At 63.6% G+C, this 16652-nt stretch overlaps 2 protein-coding genes across 2 annotated transcripts in view; both read right to left on the reverse strand.

Moving 5' to 3' along the window:
* Nucleotides 1–4093: 4093 nt before the first annotated feature.
* LOC125337530 (basic proline-rich protein-like) lies at nucleotides 4094–5546 on the reverse strand. The gene is made up of 2 exons (XM_048327367.1): nucleotides 5063–5546; nucleotides 4094–4481 (listed from the first exon to the last, which is right to left on the reverse strand). Exons 1-2 carry the CDS (start codon nucleotides 5507–5509, stop codon nucleotides 4266–4268), a joined length of 663 nt encoding a protein of 220 aa, XP_048183324.1. The 5' UTR covers nucleotides 5510–5546; the 3' UTR covers nucleotides 4094–4265.
* A 61-nt stretch (nucleotides 5547–5607) lies between these two features.
* AHDC1 (AT-hook DNA binding motif containing 1) overlaps nucleotides 5608–16652 on the reverse strand; it is a 48863-nt gene continuing 37818 nt past the window's right edge. Inside the window, 5 exon segments of the mRNA XM_048326942.1 lie at nucleotides 5608–5728; nucleotides 5838–8313; nucleotides 8315–10896; nucleotides 11383–11423; nucleotides 12191–12353. Coding sequence (XP_048182899.1) covers nucleotides 5881–8313; nucleotides 8315–10819 — 4938 coding nt within the window. The 5' untranslated portion in view covers nucleotides 10820–10896; nucleotides 11383–11423; nucleotides 12191–12353 and the 3' untranslated portion in view covers nucleotides 5608–5728; nucleotides 5838–5880.

A 16652-nucleotide genomic window follows, 5' to 3' on the forward strand; every position in this document is an offset into this window, starting at 1 on the left:
GGCACAGATCCTGCACCCCCACCCACCACTGGGGTGCTGGGAAAGAACGCAGCTGGCAAATCCCCCTCTCTTCCCGGAGACCCCATCCTGCCATTTCCCCCCTGGTGCCCAGCCCTCCCTCAATCACCATCCAGCAAATATTAATAACAACCCTGCAACCGCCTGTGCTTTTATTCCCTGGCTTTGCTGGCCCTGGCTCTGCTGAGCTCAGCTCCTCCAGCTCCAAAATGCCTTTTAAAATTACCAGAGAGTGGACACCCCTGCGATCACCCTGCCCCCGGCTGCCCCCTCCTCCCTGGCACCCGCCGCGGGGCCAGCAGCACCCATGTGCCATGCGGGGAGCTGGGTGCCATCCGCCCCCCTTATTTGAGAGGCGCCAGGCTGGGCTTGATTAAAACCAAGTGAAAGCCAGAGCCAGGGCAGAGAGGGGGATTAGATCGCTCCGGGGAATGTTAATGGACTCCAGAGCTTTCTGCCCGGCTGGCGGCTGGGATGAATCCAGCCCTGGAAGGACAGGCGGGTGCAATGAGTGCGTCAGGGCTCAGCTGGACCCCGGAGCACATGGCAGAGCGGAAGGAGGATGGGGGGGCACAGACACACGGGGGGTTGGAAGTATCTTCCAAGGGCCTGGCCGTTCCTCTGGGAAAAGCAGGGGTGGTCTGGCGCTCCAGCTGGGCCCTGCCGCCCCCGCTGCTGGTGCAGGGGCCGGGATTGTGGCACAGCACAGGCTGCCCATGGTGGGGTGGCACCACCGTCACCCACACCCCCATCCCGGCTGTCCTGAGCTGGGGGACAAGAACAGCCTGGGGTGACGCCAGCCGTGGGGGGCTTCAGTGTGTTCGAAGAGGATGTTTGCTGGCAGGAAGGGCTGCTGTGGCAGCAGGGGTGACGGATTGGGTGACAGCGCCGAGATGCTCCCCACACCACTTTCCTGTCTGGGAAAGAGGGACAAAGACAGCTTGGCGTGACACCAGCCATGGGGAGCTGCAGTGGGGCTGACGGGGCTGTTTACTGGGGTGCTGCTGGTAGGAAGGGCCGGTGCTGGGGCAGAGGTGCCGCTGTTGGGGTGCCGGTGTCCCCGACGCGGAGCTGTTCCCCGCCCGGCTGCGCTGGATTGCAGGTCTGACGTGGGAAATCGCCTCCCTCCCTCGTTAGCTGTGATTAGCATGTCAAGTGGTTGAAGTTGGTGGGTATAAAGGATGCGAGCGAAGAATAATGGCTTCAATTTTCTTCACGGCACAGCCATTAATTTGAAGGAGAACGGGGCGTCCAAACCTCCCGGCAGCTCCCGGCGGATCCGCCGGCCCCAGCACTGCGGGGTGAGGGCGGGTCCTGCCCGGGGTGGGGGACGCGACCCTCGCGGGGAGCCTGGCACCGGCACAGGCATCCCACGTGCTTCCCGTGCCAGGGCGATGGAGCCATGGGTGTGCAACGTGTGTGCATCCATGCACGCCATCCCCTGCCCCGGCCATCGTCCCGGGAGGAGGAGTTCCCCCGGCTCCAGCCCCAGGTGATGGGCAGGGAGGGAAGGCAGGAGGGCAAATTCCTGCCGTGTTTCCAAGGGGATGGGAGAAGGTGGAAATGGGGGCAGACCTGCCTTTGCCAGGGGCATGTCGGATCCCGGCGCAGCCCTCCGAGCATCCTCACATCCGTCTTCCCCATGGATCCAGTGCTCAACGCTCTGGCTCAGTGGCGGCCCAGCCCTGGGCCCCTCCAACGTGGAGTATCCCTCATTCCATGGTCCTGCAGCATCCCTGGTCTCCCAGCTCCAGCACCCTGAGAGGCCAGAACCCTCCTCCCAGCAGAGCTGCTTAATTAAAATCATCATTTCCATCCTGAGGTGCAGCCAGGCACCAGGACCTGGCTCATCTGGCATCCCTGGGCACCATGTGGCCATGCCGGACTCACCCTGGGTGCCCTCACAAGCAGCTCCCAGAAACCTTCCAAAAATCCGTGCTAAACAAATAAAGAAATAGCAAAACAATCATTCTCCCCCCAAATTTTGAGGTTTTTCCTCCTTTCCCCCTGCGAACCCAGGCAATGCTGGGCTGTGCTGATCAACCCCCAGCAATCAGCCCCATCATGAGGTTTTTCAGGCTCTAGAGTGGCTCACGCTGCTTGAGAGACATAATTGAGGCCCAAAAAAAAGATTAAAAAAATAATAAAATAAGTAAAATCCAGCTGTGGTCCAAGCAGCTGGTCACACCCAGCTCTGGCTCTGGCTCTGGCTGTGCCAGGTGATGCTTCCAGCACCTCGAGGTTGGGTAGGGCGGTCCTGTGAGCCCCCCTGGGTGCTCAGAGTGCCCCTCGCCCCTATCATGGGGGGGCGTTGGCTTTGCTGCTCCCCCAGCCCAGCCAAGAGGGGGTCCTTCAGCATCCCCCCACCCCATTGAGCATCTCCCCGGGCTGCGGCAGCGCTGGCAACCCCGACCCCCCCCCCCCCCCCCCGCTCCCCCATCCATCAGTATGCGCAGTGTGTTCCTCTCCATAGCAACCCCCCTGCTCCCCCCCGCCCCCCCCAAACCCTCCTCTGCCGCAGCCCTGACCCCGCCGGCACCGCTCACCTCTCCCACCCACAGGTAGCTGCTCCGCCCCCATCCCCCGACCCCCCCTCTCCTCGCCCGGAGGACGCTGCCGCCTTCATCTTCCCAGGCTGGAAGTTGGTGGATTTCTGAATTTTATTTATTTTGTCCTTATTTTCCTCCTTTATTTTTGCTACTTTCTGGCGTTGGTGCTTCTCCCATCCATCACCGGGAAGACGCGCGTGTGCCTGTGCCCCCTGCCCCGCCAGTGGTGCCGGGGAGGGCTGGGCACCCCCCCTGCCTGCAAAGCCGCCGTGGGTCCCCAGGGTGCCACCAGCTCCTGTCCCCCGGCCCCCACTGCCACCCACCCGCAGGGCAGCAGCAGTGGGGGCCCCCGGGTCACACCGCGCCCCAATTTGTACCAAAATTCAGCTTTCTTGATGCAATTCCCACCTTAAGCCAGATCCTGGCATCCCCCCTAAATCCAGGGAGGGTCAGCATCCCTCCAACACCCGCCCCCGGCACAGCCAGGCCGTGCTCCCCCAAAAAAGAGAAGCAAGAAAGCAGCGGGCATCGCTCAATATATAGGTTTCTTTTTAATATAAAAAAAGTGCCTATTAAAAATTCCTTCCTAAATAACACAAAAAGACCGTTTGAGGGGCAAAGCGGGGGCCGGGGGGGGCTCACGGGGGGGCCCCTCTGGCCAGGGCAGCACAAGCACTGCACAGGGCAGCTGGGGGGGGCGGGGGAAGGAGGGGGTATCTTGACCAAATTCGGATGTTCTTCCCTTTTATTTTTTTTTTGTGAATTTTGCCTTTTTTTTATCCATTTCAGGGTGGTTTTCCTCTTTTTATGTGTGCGTGTGTTTTCTCTTTTTTTGCACAACCCACAAAGCTGTACAGAGGTTGCTAAACTCTTGAGGAGGGGGGGACACACACAGGGAATTTGTGGGAGGAGAGGACCCCAAAGCCCACCTGGCACCCACACACGCACCCACACCCTGAGCTTGTCATCGCCACCGCCTCGGGGACCCTGGGAAAGGGACCCCCCTTTGCCCCAGCCCCCCCCACTCCCCCTCCCCACCAAGAGGGTCTGTGATTGATTTATTCCTTTTTTTTTTTCCTTTTTTTAAAAATTTTTTCTTCTTTTTTTTTTTTTTTTAACTCCTTTTTGTTTTTATACAAATTTGGATCTTTGGGTGTGTACTGCCAAAAAAACCAACCAAAAAACCCAACAAAAAACCAAAAACCCGCCTTCGTTCTTCAGAATAATAATAAAAATAAAACTCAAATCATCATTGAATCATTAAAAAAAAGGCAACGGAAACCCAAGGAACCCATGCGGAAGTTGCACACCACAAAACCACAGCAGATGTACAGAATGCAATATACAAGACACAATTTATAATAAAACATTATATACAATAAATAGGTTATTGTTACTTTTTCTTTTTTTTTCTTTTTTTTTCTTTTTTTTTTTTTTGTTGCTCGATCTGTAAATAAATTTTTTCTCAGTGCATACTGGGGGGTTTTTGCTCTTTTCTGCTGCATATTCAGCTCTTGGATGCTTTAGGCCTGTTCTCCATCATTTTTGGATTCTCCCTCCGGTGCGTGATTCTCTCTTTTTTTTGTGTGTATGATTTTTCAGCTTTTTAAATTTTTTTTTTTTTATCCTTAAACATTTTTTTTAACTTCTTTTCTTCAAAAGTATTTACAATTGCTGGTTTTGTGCAGAAAATGAAAATTAATCAAATAAAAAATAAAACTTAAAGAGTCCCTCTGCTTCTGGCTGGGAGGAGAGAGAGAACGCGGCGCCGGCGCCACGGCCGAGGCGGGGGCCGGGGGCGAAGCGGGGGCGAAGCGGGGGCGGGGTCCCCTCCGGAGGTGGCCCCCTCCTCTCCTCTGCTCTCTGCTCCGGCCGCCAGGATGGGTGGGGGGCGCAGGGCCGGGGGTGCTGTGGCTGGGGGGAGAGGGAGAGAGGGGTGAGGGTCCCACCATGGGGTGCCTGCCCACCCCACCCACACGGACCCGGGGGCCTGGCACCCACACACCCAGGGGTCCGAGGTCCTGTTCACCCCAAATGTGGCACCCACACACCCAGGGGTCCGAGGTCCTGTTCACCCCAAATGTGGCGTCCATGTCCCAGGGGATCTGGGGTCCTTCCCATCCACACCCAACAGTCCAGGGTCCTGCTCATTCTTGTCTGGCACCCACATACCTGGGGGTATCGGGCCCTGCTCCCCCCATCTGGCACCCAAACACTCAGGGGTCTGGGGCATCCCACACCCCCTCAGCTCTGGCACACCCGGGGTCCTGCACCCCACATCCCAGGCTCCAGCCACCCCCAGACACCGGAGCCGACAGGGTCCCCAGTTTGATGCTTGGTGGGGCAACACCCGGGGAAACTGCTCGCAGCCCAAAAGGGGCTGAGGGCACCCAGAGCGGGGGTGCAGGTGGGTCGGAGAACCCACCAGAGCATGGAGCACCCAGCACACCCTCCCGGGGGACCCGTACGGGGCGGGGAACGCGGCTGACACTTACCTGGTGATGGTGGCGTCTCCGAGCCCCGCTGGTGACGCTGCCAGAGCCTGGTGGGGGCCAGCGCTTCCCAACACCCATCGGTGTCCGTCCAGCAGGAGCAACCCCCGCGGCGAGCGAGCGGACGGGGAGGGACAAGAAAAAGAAAAGAATCCCCAAACAGCCTCCCCCGGGGCGGCCAAGGGGGTCCCCGGCCGGGCTGTGGGCAGGGGGCACCCAGCGCTGACCCCCAGATCCCCTCCTGCCCTCCCTGCCTGCGCCCCTGCGCCGGGCCTGGCGGGGCCTGCGCTGTCTGTCCGTCCATCCGTCCGTCCGTCCGTCCGTCCATCCGATTGTCCTGCTGCGGGGCGGGGGGGGCGGCAGTCCGGAAAGCAGAGCCGGAGGTTGGCAGGCAGAGCGGGTTTGAGTGCGGAGGGGGAAAAATGGGGGGTTTCTCTCTTCATCCATCATTATTAATTTTTTTCCTTTTGTTTCACTTATTTTTTATCTTTTTTTTTCTCCTTTTTTTTTCCTTTTTTTCTCCTTTTTTCTTTCCTTTTTTTTTTTTGTTTTTTTTTTGTTTTTTTTTTTTTTTTTTTTTTTTTTTTAGAAAACAAACAAACGGTTCCAATCCCAGTTAAATACAGAACTTGAAAAGTGTTCCAGAAAAAAGTGCTGGCTAAATTACCTCTGAAAGAGAAACACAACATGGAGAGAGAGGGCGACATGATGAGAAGGGCCCTGGGGGTCTCCTGCATCCCCCTCTGCCACCCTCACCCCCAGGTTCTTCCCCACCTACCCTGTAACAAAACCTCGTTGTCCGGTTGGCACGTCAGCAGACACTACAATGAGGTGACCGTAAAAGTGTCCTCAGGGTGTTGTTGCTCTACCATGGGTCCCAAAAACCCGCTCTTCTGAGTGGGGGCCATGACGGGGTGCCCTTGGGGTGCAAAACTGGGGTACCTGTAGTTGTCCTGCAGCTGCAACATTGAGTCTCTTGGTACGGGGGAGATGTTCAAGTCATTGATCAAGGGACAAGCGTAGGGTCCTCGGTGGTGAGCCCGGGACATCTCCAAGGGCTCCTTCTCGCCCTTGGAGGGGTGGGTGCTGCTTGGGCTGCTCAAATGGGGGTTCAGACACGGGGGGTCCGTCCTGCCCATGAAGTCTGCCAGCATCCCGGCCCCCGCCTTGCTGTCGTACGAAGGGCTCCGGGTGCTGGCGTTGGGGGAATACCAGTACGGGGGATTTTTGCAACTGGGGGAGTCGTAGTGTGGTTGAGGCATGGGGAGGTCGCGGCAAGCCAGGTGTGGGGCGTGTGGCAGGGCCCCCCCCTGCATGCTGTGTTTGAGCGAGTCACAGGCAGGCAACTTTCGGATGCTGCCTGCCCGGAGGTCCTCCTTGAAGGCCAAGGTCGGGGAACAGTTGGGCGAGAAGGCTTTCTGCAAACCGGCCTCGAACACAGTCTGCTGGCCAGGGGCTGCCAGCTGGTGTGGGAGGGCAGGGAAGTGCTTGCTCTCCAAATCCGGCTGCCCCAAACCAGGGGAGTCGCTCTGGAACCCCTGGACAAAGGTCCCATCTGAGGGGGTGGAGGGGTTCATGGAGTAGGGGCCGGCGTAGTCGCAGGGGTCCCGCTCACCCACCCCGAAGCCGCGGGACTGGGAGGGCAGGGGGGACATGCTGCTGTCCCCGCTGTAGTAGTCCAAGCCCAGGTCCGTGCTCTCCTGGAAGAGGGGGTTCACTGCCTGTGACTTGGTGGGGAACTTGGCCTTGCCTGTCCCCCTCTCCTTCTTGGAGGCACAAGCCCCCCGGGAACCCCGGGGCTGCCGGGGTCCTGTGTTCCTCTTGGAGGGGTACACGGAGGAAGAAGAGGAAGAGGAGGAGAAGCTCAGGTGGGAGGTGTCGAACATATCAACCTTCTTCCGTCGGCCTCGACCGGGCTTAGAGTTACTCTGGAAGAGGACGCTCTGGTTCCAGTTGTAGCCAGGGGCAGAGGATGCCTCATTCCAGTCCATCATCAGCTTCTCCAGGCTGGAGAGGCTGGACTGGCCCTCACTGGAGGATGCCTCGCTGTTGGCGCGCCGGTAGCCAGCCGGCTGGTTGAACTGGGTGCTGTCAGAGGAGGACTCGGAGAAGGTCTCGGAGACCGTCTGCTGCTTGGCTTTCTGCGGGGTGTAGTTGGAGATGTCCAGGATGACGTTGGGTTCGTTGAGGTGGCACTCAAAGCCCGGGTTGTAGAGCTGGCTGAAGGCTTCTGAGCTCCAGTCCAACCCACCGTAGCCTTGCCGGAAGGCCCATGGCGCGGCGCTGGGGAACTGCCGGCAATTTTCAGGTGAGGGCTGGAAGGATGCTGACCCCTTGGGCACCATGTAGCCGCCGGGCGAGACGGTGCTGGCCCGGCTGTCACAACGTAGGGGGGTGTGCGCAGCGCTGGAGAACTGCCCCCCCTGCTCGGCACTGTTGAAGAAGGCGGCTTTTCCCAGTGGCAAACTGGGACCAGCTGTCGGTGGCGCGTAGCCGGCACTGTGGGCACTGCTGGGCGAGGACGGGAGGCTGCTGCCACTGCCGTAGGCGAAGCTGCAGTCCTTGCTGCTGGGGCAGTCCTGTGCTGATGGGTACTGCTTTCCTGGTGGGAACACGCTGGCGGGTGCCACGCTCTGCCCGGTGCTGCCATAGCTGCCGTACGGGGAATAGCCGGGGGTGCCGCTGGCCGCCGGGTGAGCCGTGGGTGACCGGGACACGGCCGACGGCGGGGCCAGTTTGGGGAAGGACTCGGTGCCCCGGCACTCTGACGAGCCTTGGGTCACCCCGTAGCCGCTGGAGGCACGGCCAGGCGGGAATGCCGGCCGGCCCTGCATGGCTGCATGGAAGGCGGCTTCGGCACCAGGGTTGGCCGCTGCCACTTTGCCACCCCGGGCTGTGTAGGCAGCCATGCCCCGCTGGCCGGGCAGCGCGGCCGGGGGGGCCGTGTAGGCAGCCGCCGATTTACGGGACTCGGAGCGGGACGCGGAGAGGGCGAAGTCCAGCAGGTCGGAGGAGTCATCTGAGTCCAGCAAGGAGCGGAAGTATCCGGTGAAGAGGCTGTGCCGCTCCGGACCGGTCTCTGTCTGCGAGGACGGCGCGCTGCTGGCATAGAAACCAGCACGGCTGGAGGAGCCCGACTCCAGCCCCGCCGCATGGAAGGGTCTCGCCTCGGCCCCTTGGTAGCCACCGTTGCGTCCGGCCTGGCTGCCGGGGTGGCCGTGGTGGGGGGTCCAGGGGCTGCCCTTCTCCCCCCCCGCCCCATTCTCCGGTGGGGCCGTCCCCAAAGCTCTGCCCGGAGTTGGGTTCGGGGAAGAGCGCCCCGTTCTTGCGCGCCCGTCGCTTGCGCTTGGGTTTTCCCACGGGATCGGGCTCTGGCCGGCCGCGCTTGCGTGGGTGCACGGGGTCAGCGTGGAGGGTGGTGGGGGCTTTCTTCTTCTTCCCGATGCCCTCGAAGAAGTCGCTGAAGGAGCAGCGCGCGGCACGGGCAGCGTGGCCCCCCCCGCGCCCACCGAAGCCCCCCGCCTTGCCGCCGCGCCGGCGGAAGCCCTGGACACGGTGCAGGAAGTGGGAGATGCTCTGGGTGTCGGGGGCTTGGTGGATGGACTCGGGCTCGCTGGGGGTCCAGCAGCGGGGCGGGGAGCAGCGCCCCGAGCACTGGCTCTGCCGGTTGAGGAAGGCCAGCTTGGCCAACACATCCGAGTAGTCGGCTTTGCTGTCATTGGTGTCAGCGATGTAGGAGGGCTGGGGCGAGGCCAGCTTCTGCTTCCTCCTCCTCCTCTTCTTCACCTCCGGCGTGGGTTCCTTGGGCTTGGCTTGGCCCAGCAGCAGGTTTTTGGGAGGCCGGCCCCGCTTGCGCTTCAGGATAATGGGCATCTCGCCAGGGGGGAACACCACGACCACGTTGCGCCCATTGTTCTTCATCTTGAGCAGCGGTGTGGGCTCCATGGAGCTGCTGGCTGCCAGCTCCTTCCCCTCCAGGTTCAAGTTGCTGCTGAGCGATGACACCTTGTAGGTGGTCTTGTTCCTCCTCCCCAGGGACACGGGGATCTTGGCCATCTTCACCACCATCTTCCTCACCCCCCGGCACTTGTTCTTCTTCCCCGCCGTGGGGGCTTTGGGCATCTCGTCGGGGTCCAGAGTGGTGGGGGGCGGTGGCGGCAGGGGGCTCAGCAGTGGGGTGTCAGGCTCCTCGGGCCCGGGGGGCATCTCAGCGGGCAGGGCGAGGGGGGACAGGACGCGGCTCTCGGGGGTGACGTCCACCCGGCGCCCTCGCCCCGCCCTCCTCCGGCGGCACAGCATCTTTGGCTTGTCTGTCCGGCGCAGGGCGTACTTGCGGTGGTCTTCGCCACACCGCCCGGCCCCCCGACCCCCACAGGGACCCCGCTTCACCATGGTGCTCAGGGGACACCCCCCGAGCCGGGGCTGCAGCCCGTGGGGCCGCAGAGGGTCCCCAGCGCCTGGCTGTGCCTCCAGCAGCTCCGAGACGGTTCCCAGCGGCTGCGGCTCCAGCAGCGAGGGCTCAGTGGGCAGCAGTGGGGGCTCCAGAGCTCCGGGCAGCGGCTCCAGGGTCTGCAGCCCCAGAGGCTCCGCCAGCGGCTCAAGCGACTGCAGCTCCAGCGACTCGGACAGGGGTTCCAGCGACTGCAGCTCCAGCGACTCAGAGAGCGGCTCCAGCGACTGGAGCCCCAACGGCTCCAGGTTTTGCAGCTCCAGCGACTCTGGCAGCGGCTCCAGGCTCTGCGAATCAAGCAGCTGGGGCTGTGACTCCAGGGACTGGGAATCCAACAGCCGGGATTGGGAGTCCAGCTCTTGGGCTGGCAGCAACTGGGGCTGTGGCTCCATCGCCTGCGACTCCAGCAGCTGTGTCCCTGGGCACGCCAGGGAGGCCAGCTCGTTCAGGATGTCCGCCTCGGCCAGTTCCGAGTAATCGCTGGCATCGGGCTGGGAGCAGCCGGCTTCATCCGCCGGCGCTTTGGAGATGCCCCCCACGCCCCCACTGTGTCCAGGGGGCTGCGGGGTGCTCCCCCCGCCTCCGTCAGCTTCTCCATCACGTGCCGGGGGCCGGGGGTGCCGCGACGGGTCGGATTTGAGGAGCACCCCCCGCTCCTCGGGGCTGCGGATGCTGTTGGCCAGGGAGGGTGAGGAGAAGAAGCTGTACTGGAGGTCGCGGTCGGCGGGCAGGAGGCGGCTGTCCTCGTGAGCCCCGCCGCCACCACGGAGGCTGCCACAGTCCAGGTGCACCCCACTGTTCTTGAGGTCCTCGGAGAGGCGGTTGAGGTCCTTCATGATGTCGATGAGCTGCACCACGGGGTGGAGGTTGATGTGCCCGTTGCCGCACTTGCTCCGGAGCAAGGCGAGGATGCTGTCTATGTTGCAGCGGCCCGAGGCCAGTGTCGCGTTGGGGAAGGTTTTGGGCGCCCGATCGCGGGCGGATGCCTCCTCCGCGCTACCCCCCAGGATCCGGGGCTCCCCGGCACAGCCCAGCAGGTCCTCGGCCGCCTTGGTGCCCCCGTGGACGCTCTGGCAGCGGTCGGCCGGGTCGCCGTGCAGCAGCGAGCCTGCCTGGTGCTCCCGGCCGAGCGCGGGGCACGACCCCTCAGGGAAGCTGAGCACACTGCAGGATAACGCCTTCTCGGCCGGGCAGGCTGGGGGCCGCTGCACCGGGTGTCCCGGCGGGTAGAATTTGGGCTCTCGGACGTAGTCAGGCGAGCCACGCACAACGCTGGTCGTTACCACTGGGCCCGGGGGCTTCACGCGCATCCTGACCTCCTCCTCCCCCGCGTGCCGCTTGGCCGAGCAGTTGCTGACATGGGGGTCAGGGAAGGTGACACCAGGACCTATGGGCAGCAGAGAGGGGGACAGTGAGGCTCCACAGGCACTCCCAGCCGAAAGCAGCCAGCAGAGCCTCACTCCATCCCCCCATTCTCAGGGATGAGGTCCCCATATCCATCCCCCAGCTCACCCTGCCCTGTCACCAGCAAGGACCTGGCTGGCACTGCAGGAATGTTGTCAGCCCTGCTAACAGCTGGGAAAATGGGGACTTGGGGAAATTGGATGCCCTCTCCAACTCAGGGGGTCTACCCCCTTCTCCAGTTCAAGAGGGGCTGAACCCCTTCCCCAGCTCAAGGGGGTCTGGATGCCTTCCGCAGCTCAGGAGCAGGGGGCTGGATGTCCTCCCCACACCAGGACCACCCATGCCAGCCCCCAGCACGGAGCCCCCTCCCAGGTGGAGAGGGGTAGCTGGTTCCCGTGAGGGTCTGGGTTTCCCCACACCGCCATAGGGCAGAGTTTGGGTGTCTGGGGGGGCTGGGACTGGAACTTACCCTCGGCGTTGCTGCTGCTCCTGCTATTGCACTTGAGCTCTCTGCAAAGGAAGGGGTGTTCAGGGTCAGCCCCACACGGGGGGGGGGACTCACTTAAGCGCTCACCACCCCTGTGCCAGTCCCTCCACGGGACATGCCAGGGGCTGATCCTCCCGAGCTCCCACGGCCGCCCATCACCGTGGCGTCGGGGCTGCGGGGGGGTGGGCAAAGAGGGGGAGGCCGCCTCTGATCTGGGGGACAGAGGGGACAGGTTTACGCCCCCCTCCCATCCCCACCAGCCGCTCCGTGGGGCGGGGGGGGCGGGGGGTGGCGGGGGTCCTTTGGTGGCGCTGCCACTAGGTGTCCCCGGCGAGCCGCGCTCCGGACACACGGGGGGGGTCTTCGCCCGAGGAGGTGGCTCAGCACATCCCACACCCCCCCCGGCTCCCACCCACCCGCGGACACCCCACGCACAGCTGCAACCCCCACTGACGGCGACACTGCCCGGTGCCACCCCTCCACTCGCCGGGACGCCCCTCTGTGGCGTCTGCCTCAGTTTCCCCTCGTTGGAATGGGGTACAGCGAGGGTGGTAGTGGGGTGGCTCAGGCACTCACGGGTGGGTGACGGGCACCGCGTGCCCACTGCACAGCCCACTCTGCACTCCGTGGGGGCTGCAGCCCCTCTATGCGCCCCAAAATCCCAAGCCGGGAGGCCGTGCAGAGCGGGGGAGCCCCTTGCCCTGTATCTCCCAGACAGGATGGACAGAACATCGGCAGCAAGATGCCGCTTGGTGCCGCTCCCCATTTTTGGGGTGAGGCCCCCAGGTACCTGTTCCGGGGGTGTTTGCAGTGCAGGTTCACTCGGAAGCTCCTGCTGTCGCCGTCGCTGCCGGGCTGGCGGGGGCCGGAGCCCTGGGCACGCGGGAACCACTCGGCTGGCGGGCTGGCACCGTTCTCCAGTGCGAGGGGCTGGCAGGCGACCGAGCTCCCATCTGCTCGAGAGAGACCCCCGCACATCAGCCCAGTGGCCCCCTACCCTGGGAGCACCACTTGCCCCGGCCGCCGTGGGTGCCCGCAGGGCTGGGCACGCCGTGTGCCACCCGTTGACGCCTCCCCCTCGAAGCCACAGCCCGCGGGGACACCCACGCTGTGCCCTTCCCCCCATCACAGGATGCCCAGGGTGGCGTTTTGGGGCAGGACAACCCTTTCCTCCCCACCGTGTCCATGCCTTGAACCGGGACTGCCCATACGAGGGGGAGCATCTCCCCACCAGGCTGTAGGCACACGTGTGCATAATCCACACGGATGTGAGCATTGCACACGCGTGTGCATAAAGCTTTGGCCCCTCGCTCTCCTGCAGGAGGTTGAGGCACCCACAGCCGCTGCCCATGTGGCACAGGGGTGCACGGTGGAGCCACTCGGTCCCTCGCAGTCCCCCCGTGCCAGCATGTCCGCCTGTTTTCCCTCCCCAGAGCCGCGTGTGAATCCCTGCCGGTTGGCTCCCTCCCCCAGCACACACCCGCAGACACACACACGCAGCCGCTCGGCGTGATCCAGGCTCTTCCCGGTGTCTGGATTAGCGTGACAACTTATCAACAAGGCAGGGAAAGAGAATTCAAACCTGTCAGTCCATCCGCATCCCCCCCTTTCCCCGTCTCCTCGCCAGCCTTTGGGCGCAGCGCTGGCACCGCGGAGATGCGGGCACCTCGGTGCAAAGTTACACCAAGGGCTATGTGGAGCAGGAAAATATGTGCTAGAAAGACCGGTCTCGTCTCTGCTGAGGCTGCTGGTGTGCCCAGGGAGCTGTCGGAGGGGAGGCAGGCAGGAAGGAAACAAACGGGAGGTTTTCCAGAACAGCCGCCGGGAGCTGGTCCCCGCTGCACACGCTGCGCACGGCTCGACGGGGACGTTCGGGGTGTTGGGGGTGTCGGGATGCAACCCCCCAGCTCTGCGCCGCCCCTCCCCGTGCGTCCGTGCCGCACGGAGCTGCGGATGCCTTGGCAAACACTGCGGGATGCCCGTGGGGTCCCCACCGGGGTGTGTGGGGTCTCCGGACGCCCCACGGCCCATGCTCTGCATTGCCCACGTTCATCCCCGGTGCGCGACCCCGGGTGCTGGAAGCGCTGGACACATCCCGCGGCTCTTACCCCACACCACCGGTGTCCGGCTCCTGCCCTCGGCCCCACAGGGGGCCACGTGTCCCGTGACACGCGGGGGACACTCCCTGCACCGGGACTCCGCCCTCACCCCGTCCAAACCACCCCCAGAGCGGGGACCACCTGCACCCCCCAAACACCCACCCACCACGGCGTAGGCAGCACCCACCATCCCCTCCCCGCCCACCAGGGTGCGGGGCGCAGGTGGGAGCCCGGCAGCGGCGGTGCGGAGGGGGCTGCGGTGCGGAGAGGGCTGCGGGGGGGGCAGCGGGGCGCACCGGGATGTTCGCCGCGCCGCCGCGCTCACTTTCACCTCCCCGCTCAGCCCCAGGCAGCCGCCACATGTTTCCCATTAGGCTCTCCGGACCTCGCCATTCCTGGCTTCCTCGCCAGGGGTAGGGCCTTTTTCCTTATTTTTTTTTTATTTTTTCCCTTTTAAAAAAAATTTCTTCTAATTTTTTTTTTTCTCCTCGCTGGTTACAAAACACCAGCCGAGACCACACAAGCGAGGAGGGACGGAGGGAGAAGGAGAGATAGAGATGGGCGCCGCGGGCGGGGGAGAGGCGGCCAGACCGGGTGCTGCGGCGGGGCCGGGGGGGTGAGGATGAAGAGCGGGGGGATGAAGCGGGCGAGATTGCAGTCACCTCCGCTTCCCACCTCCTGACCCCGCAGCCCTGCAAAGATAACAGCCCCCGAAGACTGCTGACTCGCCTCGCAGAAATCCAATATCCTCGCCTGGTGAACTAATCGACTACCTGGGCTCCCACCTCCCCTGCCCGGGCTTAATCCTGCTGCTGCAAAGCTTTAATTAGTTTAACGGTTTCAGGCTTGACGGAGGTTGGCGGCGAGAGGAATCAGAATCATGGAATGGTTTGGGTTGGAAGGGACCTTAAAGCTCATCTCGTTCCAACCCCCTGCCATGGGCAGGGACACCTTCCACTAGACTAGGTTGCTCCAAGCTCCGGCCAACCCGGCAGAATGTACCTCCGCCTCCCCCACTCCACCCAGACAGGGTCCCCCTTTGGTGCAAAGCGTGCCGTGGGGTGGCAGCACGAGGGTGCAGGGGGCTGCAGGAGCCCCCAAGCCCCCCTAAGCTCCCCGAGGCTGCTGGCACCCAGCCCCGACCCCCAGCGCTGGCACAGGGCGGGCACGGAGGGGCTGTCTTGGCACCGGCGTGGCGGCGGGGAGATGGAGGGATGGCCCCGCAGGACACGGACGTGGTTTGGTGCCCGGCTCCGAGGCCACCCAGACGTCAGGGTGGGGCCGGAGATGCCACCGGGAGACAGGCAGGCGGCAGGGACACAGCCGCCACACAGATGGGGACACGCTGGCCCAACGCCTCCCACCCCGCCGGGGCGCCGTGCCCAGCCGCCCGCGGCGGCAGCGGCGGGGACGGGGCGTCCTCCCTATTTCCCCACCGCCTCGGGGGTCCCTGGGCACCGCGGGGCGCTGCGAGGGTTTGGGGTGGCCCTAAGTACCCCCACGTGGGCGTAGGGGGCTCTCCGGCTCCCCCTGCCACCCGTGTCCTGTGTGCACAGCTGGCCTTCCACTGCAGGGCTGCCCTCCTTGCCTCCCCCCCCGCGAGTGGCATCGGGGGTGTCCCGCTCGTGTCCCACACGGGGACGCCGTGGCGGTGCCTCTCCTTGCGCACTCACACACACAGGGCACGGCGGAGGTTTCCCTCCCCTGTTCCCGCCAATCGGGGGGCACCACGGGGGTGCAGCTCCCCCCACACACGCCCCTGGGGCATCGGGGAGCTTGTCCCCTCTGCGCCCCGCCCCTCGCACCCCCCTGGTCCCCTCCCAGGCGCCCCCAACCCCCGCCCCACGAGTTCCCCCCAGCCCGTCCTGCGCCTGCTGACACCAATGGAAAATCCCCTCCAGTGACAGCTTCCTGGCAGGCGCTTGCCGAGGGTTTCCGTGTTCCCCAGCCAGCCCCCACTGGCCACCTCCTCCCTGAGCCACGCGGGGGGTCCCTCCGCCTGCACCCCCTCCACGCCGACCTCCACGTCCCCTCTAAATCAGCATCACAGACCCCAAAGCACCCGGGTCCTGCTCCCTCCTCTTCCTCCCCACACCTCATCCCCTGCCAGCACCCTGCCCCCCTCTGAAGTGGGGCACCCATCAGCGCCAGCGGTGTTTGGGGTCCTCTCTGGGTACCACTGGCAGCTCCCAGAGCACACACCCACCTTGGGGACCCGCCAGCCTGTGACTGGGAGCAGGGCAAGAGCTGGGGGTCCAGAAGGGTGGGCACAGATGGGTGCTGGGGCACGCGGTGCCTGCAGGCAGCCCTGACCCTTCCTTCAGTTGTCACCCTATGGTTGGAACCCCGCTGTCACATCTCCCCTGCCGTCACCACGTCCCCCCGCCGCCCTGACTCTTCTGCCATGCTCTTAATTAAGAGATGGAGCAGATGGCGCCTGGGTTTCATCTTAGGTAACGGGTCCAGACGAGCTGCCTGGCCGCCAGTTCCCTTCGTGGGGCTACCAGAGGTTTTTTCTGGGTGCCCCCCAAGCAGGGAGTTGGTGAGGGGACACGTCCCTCCAACGCTCTCTGGGGGTGCTGCAGGAAGAGACGGCAGTGCCAGGAAGGGATTGGCTGGCACGTGGGGCAAACACACCTGGGTTCTGCCCTCTCACATCATCCCAGGGTGTCACATCCCCAGGGCAAGCTCAGACACCCGCCCTGGCACTGGGAAGGAGGATCCAGGACCACTGGGCTATAACCAGGGTGCCAAAGATCTTGGCATCTCCCCATCAGCGCTGCGGGAAGGTGGCTGGGGAGTTCATTTCCCTGCAATCCCCCTGGTCCTAGCAACAGGGACCCCAGGGACACCCCTATGCTTCTGGGGATGGTGCTGAGTCAGGGGATGTGGCCCTTCTCCTGGACCTGGCCCTGGATGTGCCACTGCCACTGGGGTCTCCTGTAGCGCAGCGCCCGCTCGGCTGGTGGCATCCGCCAGGCCTGGGAGTCCTGGAGCCTGTGGGACCCTTGATAGGTTCAGCCCTCAGCACCAGAACATGGCACGGTGCCCTTGAGGTGGGCAGGGGTGGGGATGCCTGGTCAGGCCCCTATTCCTGCTGCTGCAATAAACCATCTTCCCTGCAAGAACCGTCTCCCTCAGGAGGAACCATCT

This window comes from Corvus hawaiiensis, chromosome 23, assembly GCF_020740725.1.
Source record: "Corvus hawaiiensis isolate bCorHaw1 chromosome 23, bCorHaw1.pri.cur, whole genome shotgun sequence".
Classification (NCBI taxonomy): Eukaryota; Metazoa; Chordata; class Aves; order Passeriformes; family Corvidae; genus Corvus; species Corvus hawaiiensis.

Bases quoted from the DNA above. Each gene is read 5' to 3' on its own strand.
- LOC125337530 (XM_048327367.1), bottom strand. From the start codon at position 5,509: ATGATGGATGAAGAGAGAAACCCCCCATTTTTCCCCCTCCGCACTCAA. The intron at 4,482-5,062 runs GTAAGTGTCAGC...CTCTCCCCCCAG, and splicing joins GGAGACGCCACCATCACCAG to CCACAGCACCCCCGGCCCTG.